This window comes from Coregonus clupeaformis, unplaced genomic scaffold (genome assembly GCF_020615455.1).
Source record: "Coregonus clupeaformis isolate EN_2021a unplaced genomic scaffold, ASM2061545v1 scaf0086, whole genome shotgun sequence".
NCBI classification, from domain to species: domain Eukaryota; kingdom Metazoa; phylum Chordata; class Actinopteri; order Salmoniformes; family Salmonidae; genus Coregonus; species Coregonus clupeaformis.
In genome coordinates this window covers 61,928-77,548 of record NW_025533541.1, presented here as the reverse complement: position 1 = coordinate 77,548, position 15,621 = coordinate 61,928, and the positions used below count along the sequence as shown (strand labels likewise).

At 43.4% G+C, this 15,621-nt stretch overlaps 2 protein-coding genes across 3 annotated transcripts; both read left to right on the top strand.

Moving 5' to 3' along the window:
* Nucleotides 1-126: 126 nt before the first annotated feature.
* Nucleotides 127-7,514, top strand: LOC121549348 (mitogen-activated protein kinase kinase kinase 14). The gene is made up of 13 exons (XM_041861214.2): nt 127-249; nt 1,324-1,569; nt 2,310-2,385; nt 2,640-3,597; nt 3,705-3,839; nt 4,008-4,266; nt 5,142-5,246; nt 5,352-5,518; nt 5,604-5,754; nt 5,931-6,467; nt 6,565-6,807; nt 6,904-7,004; nt 7,101-7,514. The coding sequence occupies exons 2-13, from the start codon at nt 1,347-1,349 to the stop codon at nt 7,263-7,265; spliced, it is 3,120 nt and encodes a 1,039-aa protein (XP_041717148.2). The 5' UTR covers nt 127-249; nt 1,324-1,346; the 3' UTR covers nt 7,266-7,514.
* A 922-nt stretch (nt 7,515-8,436) lies between these two features.
* Nucleotides 8,437-13,651, top strand: LOC121549465 (ADP-ribosylation factor 1). Of its 2 annotated transcripts, none has more exons than XM_041861289.2 (5): nt 8,437-8,538; nt 10,783-10,940; nt 11,060-11,170; nt 11,564-11,688; nt 11,916-13,651. In XM_041861289.2, the coding sequence occupies exons 2-5, from the start codon at nt 10,793-10,795 to the stop codon at nt 12,075-12,077; spliced, it is 546 nt and encodes a 181-aa protein (XP_041717223.1). In that variant the 5' UTR covers nt 8,437-8,538; nt 10,783-10,792; the 3' UTR covers nt 12,078-13,651. The 2 variants fall into 2 exon arrangements, with proteins under 2 accessions (XP_041717223.1, XP_041717291.1); XM_041861357.2 differs by lacking the exon at nt 8,437-8,538 and adding an exon at nt 9,289-9,767.
* The last annotated feature ends 1,970 nt before the right edge of the window (nt 13,652-15,621 follow it).

The window sequence follows — 15,621 nt, the reverse complement described above, 5'->3', positions numbered from 1 at the left end:
CCGGGGGTCGGGGGAGAAAGCTGTCTCATAACTCTCACATATGGCCCACCAATCAGCACGGCCTGTCAGCAGAAAGCCGGTTGGTTACACTTGGAGACAGCACATACAGACATACACAGACACCCACACACATTCACAGAACAGAAGCAAGTAGCTTAGTCCAACTGGCCGAAGTACTCTGTCTGTCTCTACTACTACTAATACAAAGATAACTTCTCACAGAAAAGGAGCAACTGTTTCGCCTTTACGGTATGTTGGATTACTACCTCTTGATTTTTTATTGTCATTCAAACCAATGTATTTTCTTGGTATTAATGGTTTTATTGCTACTAGGGCTAGGAAGGGGATGTGGGTGTTGGTGTTGGCAGACAATGAAGATAACAGGAAGTAATGGGAGAGATGGGCCATTCTTTTCCCTTAGGTGTACAGAAGACTTAGATATAAAGGTTCTCACACAGTAAGATTTGAGGGTTGAGGGTGTTAGTTGAATGCCAACTTCACAGGGAATGGGAACTTTACAGTGATGCATGTACAAGAATCAGGATTGCGATCTAAAATTCCTACAACTTTGCAGTGGAACCACACATACACATAATAATGAACAATGATGTAATTTTTCAAAAAAAGGGACTAAGAAACATAGGAAACCCTTGAACTAAGTTAAGTTAGTGGCTAAGTTAGTACAAGGACACAGATAACCTGTGTAGCATTGTCTGTGTGTGAGTTGAGAAAGGATTGTTTTGATCCCCGGCCTTCCCTGTCAATATGGCGGGCACTAAGAGAGACTTTGACAGCTGAGCAGCCCAGTGGAAGGCATGTAACAAGTTCAGAGAATGCCGAATCTCTGCATGCTATTTATACACGCTCGTCTGGATCACTAGCCGAGTCAGTTAATTCACACCGACCATGGCAAATGCCATCACATTAAAATACCTGCCAAATGCATAGCTAACGTCAGCATATCCACACAATGAATAAGCCCTATATTTTCACTCCCTTTGGGGTCACAAACTGTCTTATGACATGGTGAGAATTATTTTGCCAGGTATTATAAGACAATTTGGTGAATTTACGTAATATTTATTGTTCTGTGTTTGGTATCCCTTTACATTTCCTAGAGCTCTTCAAATAAAATCCTACTACTAACTACCACATAGCCTTAGCTTTTGAGCAACAGTGCTTATTGGCACACAGATCTCCTTGAAGAAGACCTTGAGGAGAGGGTTTGTCACCATTCTCACTATTCCGAAAGTAAACTTCCCCCATTTCTCTCCAGTAGCATGTTAGCACTCATTTTACTTTTTATCTTTGATTTTATCTCAGTTTCTCTAAGGGTGCCAAGAGGAATGGCCATACCCAAGATGTTCGAAGTGAAGGGGGTGTCACTGTTGTTCTCTTTGGGGGAGGAGAACATAATGGAGGGTGAAGAGAACAAGGACCCGTTGGTGCAGACCGTCCTTCCTAGCCTGAGCCTGGTGATGGAGCAGGGCACTGCCAAGCAGGTGGGCACAGAGGGGCATGGTGACAGCGACCAAGTCCCATGTGTCTCAATCATCGCCCAGGCAGAGGGTAAGCCAGTAACTAATGGAGAACTCTTCCTTTCCAAAGTGCATAGTAGTTACACAGTAGTAAATGTTTTGTACTTATTTGTTTTAGTTTACCCTTATTTTACCAGGTAAGTTGACTGAGAACACATTCTCATTTACAGCAACAACTTGGGGAATAGATACAGGGGAGAGGAGGGGGGATGAATGAGCCAATTGTAAGCTGGGGATGATTAGGTCACCATGACGGTATGAAGGCCAGATTTTGAATTTAGCCAGGACACCGGGGTTAACACCCCTACTCTTACGATAAGTGCCATGGGATCTTTTAGTGACCACAGAGAGTCAGGACAGCCGTTTAACGTCCCATCCGAAAGAGGGCATCCTACACAGGGCAATGTCCCCAATCACTGCCCTGGGGCATTGGGATATTTGTTTTAGACCAGAGGAAAGAGTGCTTCCTACTGGCCCTCCAACACCACTTCCATCAGCATCTGATCTCCTATCCAGGGACCAACCCTGCTTAGCTTCTGAAGCAAGCCAGCAGTGGGATGTAGGGTGGTATACTGCTAAATGGCTAAGTACCACTGAAAGAGTTTTGTATCTGCATGCAACCAGGAGGAGGGATAGGGGTTACATTCTAGAAAGTTGTTCCCTCTCTTCTGGCCTTTTATGCCCTATTCTTTGGAGCAGAAAGGAGGGGAACAACAAGTCCATGTTATTTAGTGAGCCGTGTTTGATCCAGAGTAAATCTGTGTGTCCCAGGTGAAGGCTCCCAAGAGTTCAGCCCTACGAGCACAGCATGTGTCTACTCCAGATCTCACCTGCTCAAAAGCCACAGGTACTTACCAGAGCATAACGATCTTTAATCTCATGTTTGAAATTGAATTGGGACTAGAAAACTGTACTGCCGTTAGATGGAGTTTGCACTGTATCCTTAAGAAGTGCACAAGAAATTGTTCGTAATAAAGTTAGTACATTTTAGGCTCATTACAATTAGCTGTTCAATTCCCCAAAACATATTGTTCAGGGGTTACATGCCCACAGACTCCCCTAGAAGTCTCGTCAACTCAATCAATGTCACTTAATTTGCAGGTCCATAGCCAAGAAAGCTACAACCGAGAGTGATACAGACAAAGAGAACTATGTGGGTACAACACGCACAGTGCCACACCACCACATTAGAAGGAAGCTTCGGCGAAAGCCTCAGGAAGGAAGACAGAGGGAGGAAGAACAAGAGCCACCAGTCATCCAAGGTTTATGGGTGCAGGAGATCGACTGGTCCAAATCAACCAACAAGGACATGAGCTGGGCCTCTGAGGTAAACCAGCTTCCTGTGGACCTCCCCAAACACACAGACTCTATCTGGGTACCTCATAGACGCGGAGGTTGCAGTTTGGACACTGTTTTTGAACTTGTATCCCACTGCAGCTTGGAAGGTGTGTCAAAATGTGCAGATGGCCTGTCAGACATCTACGAACTCATGGGTGTGTCCGACTCTTCTAGTGAATCAGGAGGAATGTCTGAGTCTCCATGCAGTCTGAAGAGTATATCTGATTCTGAATCCATTCGTACTCATGAGAGCGAGTCGGACTCCTCATGTAGTTTTGGGGATGGGGGTCTGTCGGACTCAGTCTGCAGCCTGGTGGACGTGTCGGACTGTCTCTCCAGTGTGATGTGTGTGTCGGACAACTTCCTGGCACCAGAGGGCGCGTCCGACTCTAACTCATCTTGCAATCTGATGGGCGTGTCTGACTCGGACTCCACCTGCAGCCGGGGATGGGAGTCCGGATCCTCCTCCAGTGTGGAGGGTGCGTCCAACTCCTTCTGCAATCTGGTGGGTGTGTCTAACATACCAGGGGGTGTGTCTGGATCGTTGTGTAGCGTTGGGGGAGTGTCTGACTCTGAGACAATGTTTGAGGAACTGCGCAGCAGAGTTACCCAGAAGCATCAGCGATTCGTCTCACCTTTTTTCAAAGCATTGGTCAAAGATGTCTCGGATGAGATGAAAGAGTTCACTGCACAGATCAACGAAGGCCTCATATTCCACAAGGTAGGAGTACTCTTCATTTATTTCCTCATCAATATTCAGTATCCTTGTTTTATAAAGAATGCATGAATAACCAGAATGTGCATTTATGTGTACTGTGTATCTTTCAGCAACTCCAGCCCAATAAGTTTGAGTACAGGGAGGGAAAGGAATATCACATTCTATACCACATCCAGAATGGATCGTACGGTGATGTGTTCAGTGTTCAGGACAAAAGTACCGGGTTCAAGTGTGCTGCAAAAAAAGTATGTCCCCAATACAACAGAGATGTCTTATGATCCTTTTCACTATATGCAGCAGCTTCAAAGTTGAATTCCCTCTGTAGAGAAATAGGCCCAAACTTTTCACTTGGTGCAAGCTCCTAGTAAACATGGTCCATAATCTCATAAAATAATGTATTTTACTCATTCCAGATCCCACTGAGTCATTTCAACTGTGAGGAGGTGAGCACGTGGAGTGCTCTGAACTCCCCTGGTGTTGTGAAGCTCTTTGGGGCTGTGAGGGAGGGTCCATACGTCACACTCTTCATGGACCTGAAAACAGGTTGTTTGGCCCAGCTACTGAGGGAGAGGGGAAGTTTACCAGAGGAACTGGCTTTGCGGTACCTCTGTCAGCTCCTGGGAGCACTGGAGCACCTGCATCACAGACACGTCCTGCATCTGGATGTTAAAGGCATGTTAACAACCCCTAGACACGTGTAAAATCTGAAAGAATAGCATAGGTAAATTCAGTGGTGGAAAAAGTACTAAATTGTCATACTTTAGTAAAAGTAAAGATATCTTAATAGAAAATGACTCAAGTAAAAGTGAAAGTCACACAGTAAAATACTACTTGAGCAAAAGTCTAAAAGTATTTGGTTTTAAATATACTTAAGTATCAAAAGTCAATGGGATTGCTAAAATGTACTTAAGTATCAAAAGTAAAATTATAAACCATTTCAAATTCCTTATATTAAGCAAACCAGACAGCACAATTGTATTTTTTATTGACAGATAGCCAGGGGCACACTCCAACACTCAGACATAATTTACAAACTAAGTATTTGTGTTTAGTGAGTCTGCCAGATCAGAGGCAGTAGGGATGACCAGGGATGTTCTCTTGATAAGTGTGTGAACTGGACCATTTTCCTGTCAAAAGTACTTTTGGTTGTCAGGAAAAATTTATGGAGTAAAAAGTACATTATATTCTTTAGGAATGTATTGAAGTAAAATAAAAAGTTGGCAAAAATGTAAATAGTAAAGTAAAGTATAGATACCACAAAAAACGACTTAAGTAGTACTTTAAAGTATTTTTACTTAAGTACTTTACACCACTGGGTAAATTTGAGTGTAGTTTACTAGATGGAGACTTTGTAGAGCAAAGTTATTTGTGGTTGTTGCACTCCCTCTAGTGTCAGAAGATAAGAGAGCACATCCTGTAGTTTCAGGATGTACAGTACTGTTATGTCTGTCAGGAAGCAGTTCCCTATTCATCCCTAACTCCTTATTCCTCAGTTAGTCTTCTACTTGTACATTTTGTTTACCCTTTTTCTTCCTTTCTCGTTGCAGTTGACAATGTGTTGCTGTCTGAGGATGGGAGGGACACGTTCCTCTGTGACTTTGGTCTCTCTGAGACGCTGGACCCAAATGGACAGAGCACCAAAGCCTTTAGACGTCAGTGTATATGTGTGAATACAATGAAAAATCTTTATGAGTTAGTATTCAATGAGATAAACAAAAACGAAACGATGCCCACACAACTATTTCCTGACATTTCAGTATCTGGGTGGCCCGCTGGCACAGAGACCCACATGGCGCCCGAGGTGGCGCGAGGGGACCTCCGCTGTGCCAAGGCAGACGTGTGGAGCAGCTGCTGCATGCTACTGCACATGCTTAATGGATGCCACCCCTGGATCCGCTACTACAACCACCCGCTGTGCTTCAAGGTAAAAAACAACCCATGTTATCCAGGATCAGAGAAAAGTCCTTGCTGCAAACATGTGATTTAAAAGATTTCCTTTCACTGGTCAGATTGTCAATGAGCCACCTCCTCTGAGGGAGGTGCCCCCCAGCTGTAACCCCTACACTGCCGAGGTCTTGAGAGCTGGACTACAGAAGGATCCCGCCAGTAGAGCCTCTGCCAGAGCGCTAAGGCAGATGACCACCAAGGCCCTGAGAGCAGGTAATCTATCTATGAATTGACAAACTTGAATTAGCTCCTTACAAGTGCGTATCCATGGCTGGAATTCAATCACTGTGATTGTTGTGAAGATGTTCCCTCAGTACATTGGTGTTTGTGTGTGAGATGGAGCAAGTGTATGTTTTAGAATAATGAGAGTGCACCTTTTTTCTCTTCAGTGGGAGGACTTTGTCACAGTTCTGGTCAAGGTCATTGTCAGAAACTGGTGAACAGCAAGGATGGGAATCATGACAGACCCTACATTCCCTCTGCCCCTGCTAAGCCAGCAGCCACACAGTCAGCACCCAAAATGCATTGGGTGAGCCCCTGGAGAGCGTTGGCCGCTGAAGCGGACAGTAGTGATTCTGAGGAGGGCGGATCGGAATTGGAGAGAAATTCTGAATCGGTGACATACTCCCTGGAGGATAGGGACTGGGAATATTATCAACATTCCTTGGAGGAGAGCCATGTGGTGGAAGATTGGGAATATGAGACAGATTCCGAGGTGGATATTTACTTGGGGGAGGATGGAGATCCGGAGAAAAGTAGTGTCTTCAAGAAAGGTGACTGTGAATATGAAGGCGATTGGGAGGAAGAGGAGTCTTCCACAGAACTTTACCAAGCTCTCCATACCCACTTCCCAGTCCTGCGGAAAGGCCTGCCGGAGATTGACCAATCCTGGGGGTCAGAGCCTGAATTGGAATACTTAAGAGATGGTGAGTTAAACGGCTACTGCTGCAGGCTTTATGTACATCTAAAGGATGCAGTGTATATTCTTGAGACAGGAAAGTAAGGCGATCTGTCTCTCTCCAGGTGTTACTGTGGGCATTCTGGCTCAGACCCCTTCCCCTGAGCCAAGGGACCACCCTCCGTCCTGTATGAGCAGCACTGGTTCATCCCACAAGGATGATACAGACACAGACAAAGATTCTGATTGCTCGTCTGATGACCTCAGCTCTGGAGTCTTCTCCTACAACAGCCAGACAGATGGACAGAGCTTCAACTTGGAATGGCTGGTGGTATCCACCAACCAGCCACCATCTTACTGCTTTGAAGGTGAACAAATGCTCTGTGTAGACTTGCCTGTAACCATTAGGGGAGAAGGGTCTGATTGTTGATAAACTCACTGTTCTCTGTGCATTGCTGGTCTAGGCATTGAGATATGGATTGAAAACATTGGTGGTGAGTGTTTGAGGATCCGTGAACGGCGTCAGGTCAAAGTGGGTCATGTTGCCATAGGGATAAGCGAGCAGGTAAGAGATCACTGTAAATCTGAGTAAGGTTGAATATACCATTAGCCTGTCTAATTGATGTACAGATAACATGAGAGTGTGCTGTGTCTCATTTAGATCACAGTGAAGGCCTTCAGTCTGGAGACTCTGGACAGGAAGCCGGTGTCCTTCCAACAGGAAATCCAGGAGTCAGGCTTGTGGCTTTGCTGTATTCCTGCCCCAGACTGCTGTCCACGATGGAGCTGGAGGATCAAAGAGGGAAAGCTTGAGATTCGGGAATGAGCCAACTTTGAAGGTGTATACATGCAGCTATTTTGTAAATTGAGACTCAGGCACAACATTTTCACGTTGTGATGATATTTTTCTCTGAATGTAATTATTAGCCTATAATAGTAGGTCTCTAGCTACTCATTGGAATAGATGGGCTGTGTCTCTCAACAATTCTGCCTTTTATTTGACATTTACATCATTTAGCAGACGCTCTTATCCAGAGCGACTTACAAATTGGTGCATTCAACTTATGATAGCCAGTGGGACAACCACCTTTTTTTTATGGGGGGTGGGGGAAGAAGGATTACTTTATACTATTCCAGGTATTCCTTAAAGAGGTAGGGTTTCAAGTGTCTCTGGAAGGTGGTCAGTGACTCCGCTGTCCTGGCGTCGTGGGGGAGCTTGTTCCACCATTGGAGTGCCAGAGCAGCGAATAGCTTTGACTGGGCTGAGCGGGAACTGTGCTTCCGTAGAGGTAGGGGAGCTAGCAGGCCAGAGGTGGATGAACGTAGTGCCCTCGTTTGGGTGTAGGGTCTGATCAGAGCCTGAAGGTAAGGAGGTGCCGTTCCCCTCACAGCTCCGTAGGCAAGCACCATGGTCTTGTAGTAGATGCGAGCCTCAACTGGAAGCCAGTGGAGTGTGCGGAGGAGCGGAGTGACATGAGAGAACTTGGGAAGGTTGAAGACCAGACGGGCTCAGCGTTCTGGATAAGTTGAAGGGGTTTAATGGCACAGTGTGATGATGCATAGGCCTACAATTCATGTTTTTTAAAGACAATCCACCGTGTTGAGAATAAATTAATCACATGAACAAGTCCACCAACATCTGGTTTATTGAGTTGGAATACTTCTGAAAAGCTTGTGTTAAAACAAAGATTCAGTCAACAAGCTCTGTGGGCTTGGGAAAGAAGACACCCTGATACATCACCTCACTGGAGAGTCAGTGCACATTGAGTTGAATCACAGAATATTCTACTACTGACTGCATTGATCCGAATCTATTATCTCCCACTTGCATTGATAACTTGCGTTGTATTAATAATGTGATTCAAAAGTAGTTGGCTAAAATGTGTACGTTCACTTCCTCGTTGTCTACAAATCATATCGGCCCCGTGATTGGATGACATGGTATTAAAGGAAGGGTCTTTAAATACAATGGGTGATATGATTGGATAAGATGAACAGTGGGAAGTGCCTGCTCACACACCGGTGTCTACTGAGTTGCGCAAAACGCCATTTTGGAGTGACTGATAGAGAAGCAAAGATCGAGAAGCCGACTTTCTAAGGTGAATATATCATACATCACGTTTGTTTAACATACAATAATGTATGTTCGAGTGAACTAGAATCTGACAAAAACGTCCCATTTTCGATTATTGAAATGACGTCACAATTCATCTATATCTGACGTTGCGGCATGGCTAGCTAATGATGCTAAGTAGCGAACATAGCCTCTTCCTTCAGGCTGACTAGTTTTGTCATAAGATGAGTATCAAATGCGTGTAAAACGATATGTTCGGTAAATGTTTTGAAATGCCTGAGATCCCCAGTTTGTTGTTATGGTTGTCCGCTAACTAGCTAGCTAAGAAGATGGGCGGATGCTTAGCATCATGCTAAGCTAGCTAGCTAACTAGTTAGAGCTTTTTATTTTAGCTTTACCTAGCTAACGTTAGTTGGAAGATTGTTTTCGGCCGTCCAGTTCTCTATCCACCGGTTACGCCTGTTACTATTTTTAAAAAATATTTATTTTAATCATGAAATTGTATGATAGTTTCTAGTAGATCCTGATGGGAAACATTCAGGCTTAGTTAGCCTTGCACCGGTCAAGAAAGGCCTAGTTAACTTTAACGTAGATTAATTCACAATTGCACTGTGTATTGAAACTAGGACTTATATCAATAATAATAATAATAATAATAATAATATATTATGTTGATGATTATTGTCCCGGAACTCCAGCTACCGAACTCTTAAACCTGACAGGCTCAAAGCAGCTAGCTGTGGGGAGTCAGCTGACGTCAGGATTCCGTTCATTGTTGTCGTTTTTGAAGTCGGCTCTGACGTGTTAAATGAACTGAATGGCATCCACAGCCATACAGCTAGGTAACTAGCTAGCTAAAGCAGGAGGCTAACGTAGGCTGTTGGGTTTGGGAATATATTGGTGGCTTGGAGTTAATTCCTACAAACGTATCTGTCCCCTGACATTTACATAGCTAGTTAGCTAATGCCATTCCAGCATTAGAAACATGGTTTGTACGGCCTGGAAAAGTTTTGGATAATGATACAATCCTGAAAGTTTAGGAAAAGTCATGGAAATTCATTCGAATGTCTGTTAACGTAATTTATTTAGCACCGTTTTTAAATATTGTATCGATCAAATAAAAATCAACATATCAGCCAGGATCGGAATGACACTTTTGCACGTCTGTGTTTGCCCGCATAACCTGCAATTGTGCGAGACAAGTGGGCCGTTACTCAAAGGAGAGAGAGAGACAGTCGGACATTCCAGCAGCAGGTAGGCCCATATACCGGTATAGCCTATAAAATATGATAGAGAACAGACTAATAACTAGGTAGCCAATTCAAAACATATATTGTACCCTGTAGTTAACTGTTTAGCTTTTATTAGCATGTGTTGATGTTTTCATTATGTCATGTATCCCAAAATGTAACACCGACACTCGCGAATAAGGCCATTCATTTAAACGATTATTTTTGACGAAACGAATGATTCACTTTACCATTGTATTAGTTGGGATTCGGTTCAATCGCGATGAATCGAATGTGAATCAAAATATCGAATGTGAATCAAAATAATAAGTTGTGAATCGCGAACTGTAATTTTAGGACCAAATATTAGATGTAGACTTTCTTTTGGATTATGTGGCTTCAAAACTTTTGGTAGATACTTCCAGTTGATTTGGGCATCCAATGTATGGGACATTGCAACTCTATAGATGCTAGTCAACATGCAAAATATGACTAAACTAAAATGTACATTTCCTGAAGAAAATGTGTGGGCTTGCTTCAGCTGAATAAAAATGTTTGTATCCTACCATAGCCATTTGATCTTTGATATATTAAATGAATTAATTATTTCAAAAGGCATAAAATGTATTTGGTTGTAATGTTGCAATTTTATACATCAAGGTTATTTTTAATTTTTTTTAGAAATTAGCTGCTTAACCGGACCTTGATAAACTGTCTCTGTGTTTGAGCAAAGCTTGATCAAAAGCCTGCACACCCAGTAGCTCTCCAGACTGAGGGTTGACCACATGTGTTTTATAGAGTTGCCTAACAGGTATTCTGCTTTGTGGGGTTTAAGTGCCTTGCACAATGACAGTAGATGGTACATGGGATCAGAGAGCAGCCTACCAGTGTCAATACCACATTACACATACTTTTTATTGGTCATGGAAATTTGGTTAAAAGTCATGAAATTCCATCTGTCAAAATGTGCATGAACCCTGTATAAATCTAAACGTGTACCATTACTGATTTTCTTCACCTTGCATTCCTCTTTCTCTCAGATAAGTCACAATGGGGAATATGTTTGGAAGCCTTTTCAAGGGCCTATTTGGCAAGAAGGAGATGAGGATTCTCATGGTTGGACTCGATGCTGCCGGAAAAACAACCATCCTGTACAAACTCAAACTAGGAGAGATTGTTACCACCATTCCTACAATTGGTAAAGACAATTTTTCTTGAATGCATTAGCTTATCACAAAAAAATGTCCACTACCACATTAGGCTACTTATGGAATATGTGCCTCTATAACATTCTCTGACTCGTTGTTCTTTGTCCAGGTTTTAATGTTGAAACGGTAGAATACAAGAACATCAGCTTCACAGTGTGGGACGTTGGTGGTCAAGACAAAATCAGGCCGCTGTGGCGCCACTACTTCCAGAACACTCAAGGTAAGATTCAAATCAAAATCAAATCAAGTTGTATTTGTCACATGCGCCGAATACAACAGGTGTAGACCTTACCGTGAAATGCTTACTTACAAGCCCTTAACCAACAATGCAGTTCAAGAAAAAGAGTTAAGAAAATCTAAAATTAACACAAGAAAAGTACATAACAATAATGAGGCTATATACAGGGGGTACCGGTACAGAGTCAATGTGCGGGGGTACAGGTTAGTCGGGGTAATTTGTAAAGTGACTATGCATAGATAATAAACAGCGAGAATAGATGGAGCTTTGATGATCGTTTGCAATGGTGGTCCATAGATTGCCCTATCATTACAAGAACCAGGGTTGCTTGTCGGAGAACCAGTGTCATATTGCCATCTGTGTACCTCTTTGCAGGGCTTATCTTTGTGGTGGACAGCAACGACAGGGAGCGAGTGAACGAGGCGAGGGAGGAGTTGCAGAGAATGCTCGCAGAGGACGAGCTGAGAGATGCCGTGCTGCTCGTTTTTGCAAACAAACAGGTGAGCTTGGGTACTCGTATCTGAATTCTGAAAGCCTTGACTCCTTGTAGTGCACTTTGCTCCTGCTAACAATTATGTGAGTGGACCATACTCATTGACCATGCATACTTAATCATTATTTGAATTGCCAATCCCTTACACTATCACTGGGCTTGAGTAGGATATTATTAATTGCACAGTGTTATTACAGACAGAGGATGAATAATTTGAACCCTGTTGTTTCTCAGGACCTTCCCAATGCAATGAATGCTGCAGAGATCACAGACAAGCTGGGGCTCCACGCCCTCCGCCAGCGCAGCTGGTACATCCAGGCTACCTGTGCTACCAGCGGGGACGGCCTCTACGAGGGCCTCGACTGGCTCTCCAACCAGCTGAAGAACCAGAAATGATCCGTTCCACCATTTTAGTTTTTTTCCGTCTGTCTAACACGATAGCAGCACCGGTTCCAAGCCCCTTGCCCCCTATAACTCCTCCCTCCCAGTCTTTCTCCAAAAACCAATTTTTCTGTATCAAACCTTACTCCTGGGGCTCTAGCCTGTGCTGCTTGTTTGGGTACTGTGTGTTTGCAGTCAGGTGTGTGCGTGCATTATGTGTGTGCGTGGTTGTGAAGGCGTCTCTGTGTCTAGCTGGGATTAGGAGTAACCCTGGCGTGCCTTTAACACACCTGCTGTGGAAATAGTGGTCTGGCTCCTCGAGCGCCATCCCACCCAACCCCACTCTCAGTCATGCATGATCCCCTCTCCCCTCCTCCCCACGCCAAGCATGGTTTTCACAAGGCAAAGAACGAGCAATGGTGTAAACGGTCCTCCTCTCTCTCCTTGGTAGATATAGAGCTTTATTTGTACTACCAGTGTTGAGATTGTAAAATAGGACGTGCATTTTGAAACCTTACCTAGCCCCACCTGTGATAACACTGCATCGTAACCTGTATCAGGTTGAAGCAAATTAAAAATATTATGTTCCACCATTGGACGTTCTTCGTGTTATTTGAAAACCATGCTTTTTTCTTTTTTTGTTATTATATTACCAACATCTTTAATGGTTCTCCAGCGAACACTACCTTTTCCCTGCGAGAGAGAGAGAAACCATGAAGCACAACCCAATAACCATAGGGAAATATTCAAATGTTAAAATTAGCTTCGAATTTAAAAACTGTAAATGTTACATGAATTCCTCTTGGTCATTTTTTGAAAAACTTGACATTTTATTGACTGAATGAATTGAAAGCAAATGTTGTCCTAATGGTAAAAGTTGCTCCTGCATTTTCAACTTATGTCACCTATTTATTCAACTGGGCATTTCAATACATGGTTGTTTTGATAGGCTGCATTGGGCTGGTCGAAGGTGGACATTCAGAAGCTTCAAACTTTATTCCTTGAAATGTTACATGTCTGTTGTCTCTAGTTCTAGCATTTCTCTTTGTACAACTGCTAAACCAAATGCAATTGAGCAGTTTGACAAATCTTGTATCTAAATGTAGTGTACCCTTAAGGGTGTAAAAACTCTACATTTTTGTTTTCTACCTGGAAATGTTCACAAGATTATTCTTGTCTCAGAGGCTGGCAGTACCTCAGCAAGCTGTACCCAGCTGCTTGCTAATATCCTGGATGTGATGAAGGAAAATCACCAAATATGAATGCTCTTAACTGTAACGTTAGGGCTAGGCTAATGAAGGAAATAAGCCTAGCTCAATGGTCTTAGTGCTAACATTGGCTACATTTAGCAACTTTGTGCTATACACTTGAGTTACCAAGACCAACACAACAGGTATTGGTATCAGTACTAGTACCTCTATTCCCAGTGCTGTGTGAAGGACTACAGGGGGGGATGGGGGGGCTAACTGGTCATGAGGATGTTATGCTGGCACATCTGTTAAGAATGATTGTAAATCTGTACGTTTTTCCCGCAACTGTTTCTGTGGGGTTTTCCTGAACATATTAAACGATATCATTTGATCCTAAAATCTGGTGTTGACAAAGAGATGATCTATGTGACAGTGAGAACGAACAAGGGTAGAATTTAGCCTTTAAGAAACATTGATGGATAGCTTCTCATGCACAAACTGTCATGCCATTCCATTTTATGTAAGGCATCATACTACACTGAACAAAAATATAAATGCAACCATTTCAAAGATTTTACTGAGTTACAGTTCATATAAGGAAATCAGTCAATTGAAATACATTCATTAGGCCCTAATATATGGATTTCACATAAATGGGAATGCAGACATGCATCTCTTGATCACAGATGCCTTTAAAAAAAAAAAAGGTAGAGGCGTGGATCAGAAAACCAGTCAGTATCTGGTGTGACCACCCTTTGCCTCATGCAGCGCGACACATCTCCTTCTCATAGAGTTGATCAGGCTGTGGATTGTGGAATGTTGTCCCACTCCTCTTCAATGGCTGTGCGGAGTTGCTGAATATTGTCGGGAACTGGAACACGCTGTCGTACACCTCGATTCAGAGAATCCCAAACATGCTCAATGGGTGACATGTCTGGTGAGTATGCAGGCCATGGAAGAACTGGTACATTTACAGCTTCCAGGAATTGTGTACAGATCCTTGCGACATGGGGCCGTGCATTATCATGCTGAAACATGAGGTGATGGTGGCGGATGAATGGCACGGTAATGAGCCTCAGGATCTTCTCATGGTATCTCTGTGCATTCAAATTGCCATAGATAAAATGCAATTGTGTTCATTGTCCGTAGCTTATGCCTGCCCATACCATAACCCCACCGCCACCATGGGACACTATAACCCCACCGCCACCATGGGACACTGTTCACAACGTTGACATCAGCAAACCGCTTGCCCACACAACGCCACCTATCATAATGGCGCCGGAGGAGATGGCTGCCGTTTTACGGGCTCCTAACCAATTGTGCTATTATGTGTGTTTTTTCGCGTTATTTGTAACTTATTTTGAACATAATGTTTCTGCCACCATCTCTTATGACCGAAAATAGCTTCTGGATATCAGGACAGCGATTACTCACCTCATACTGGATTAAGATTTTTCTTTAAAGAGTCTGACGCAAAGGATTTACTGCAGATACCCGACAAGGCCCAAATCCCCGTCATTCGCAGGAGAAAGAGACAGAGATATCGAGGACGTAGGTCAGGGTGCCGTGTAAGGATCCGACGGCGAGTGGGTAATCTGCCTCTACCATCAGTCCTATTAGCCAACGTACAGTCATTGGATAACAAAATAGACGAGCTACGATCACAAATATCCTACCAACGGGACATTAAAAACTGTAATATCTTATGTTTTACCGAGTCGTGGCTGAACGACGACATGGATAACATACAGCTGGCAGGGTTTACGCTGCAGCAAGATAGAACAGCCGCTTCCGGTAAGACAAGTGTTGGCGTTCTGTGTATATTTGTAAACAACAGCTGGTGCACGAAATCTAATATTTAGGAAGTCTCTAGGTTTTGCTCACCTGAAGTAGAGTATCTCATGATATGCTGTAGACCACACTATTTACCAAGAGAGTTTTAATCTATATTTTTAGTAGTTGTCTATTAACCACCACAAACCGATGCTGGCACTAAGACCACACTCAATGAGCTGTATAAGGCCATAAGCAAACAGGAAAACGCTCATCCAGAGGCGGCGGTCCTAGTGACTGGGGACTTTAATGCAGTGAAACTTACATTCGTTTTACCTCATTTCTACCAGCATGTTAAATGTGCGACCAGCGGGGAAAAAACTCTAGACCACCTTTATTCCACACACAGAGATGTGTACAAAGCTCCCCCTCGCCCTCCATTTGGCAAATCTGACCATAATTCTATCCTCCTGATTCCTGCTTAGAAGCAAAAACTAAAGCAGGACGCACCAGTGACTCGTCAATAAATAAGTGGTCAGATGACGCTAAGCTACAGGACTGTTTTGCTAGCACAGACTGGAATATGTTCCCGG

What these genes read in the sequence shown, in the direction of transcription:
- LOC121549348 (XM_041861214.2), top strand. Translation starts at nt 1,347, where the DNA reads ATGGCCATACCCAAGATGTTCGAAGTGAAGGGGGTGTCACTGTTGTTC. An exon ending in TCAAGTGTGCTGCAAAAAAA is followed by an intron (nt 3,840 to 4,007) that starts GTATGTCCCCAA and finishes TACTCATTCCAG; the next exon opens with ATCCCACTGAGTCATTTCAA. An exon ending in CACCAAGGCCCTGAGAGCAG is followed by an intron (nt 5,755 to 5,930) that starts GTAATCTATCTA and finishes TTTTCTCTTCAG; the next exon opens with TGGGAGGACTTTGTCACAGT.
- LOC121549465 (XM_041861289.2), top strand. Translation starts at nt 10,793, where the DNA reads ATGGGGAATATGTTTGGAAGCCTTTTCAAGGGCCTATTTGGCAAGAAG. An exon ending in TACCACCATTCCTACAATTG is followed by an intron (nt 10,941 to 11,059) that starts GTAAAGACAATT and finishes TTCTTTGTCCAG; the next exon opens with GTTTTAATGTTGAAACGGTA. An exon ending in TCGTTTTTGCAAACAAACAG is followed by an intron (nt 11,689 to 11,915) that starts GTGAGCTTGGGT and finishes GTTGTTTCTCAG; the next exon opens with GACCTTCCCAATGCAATGAA.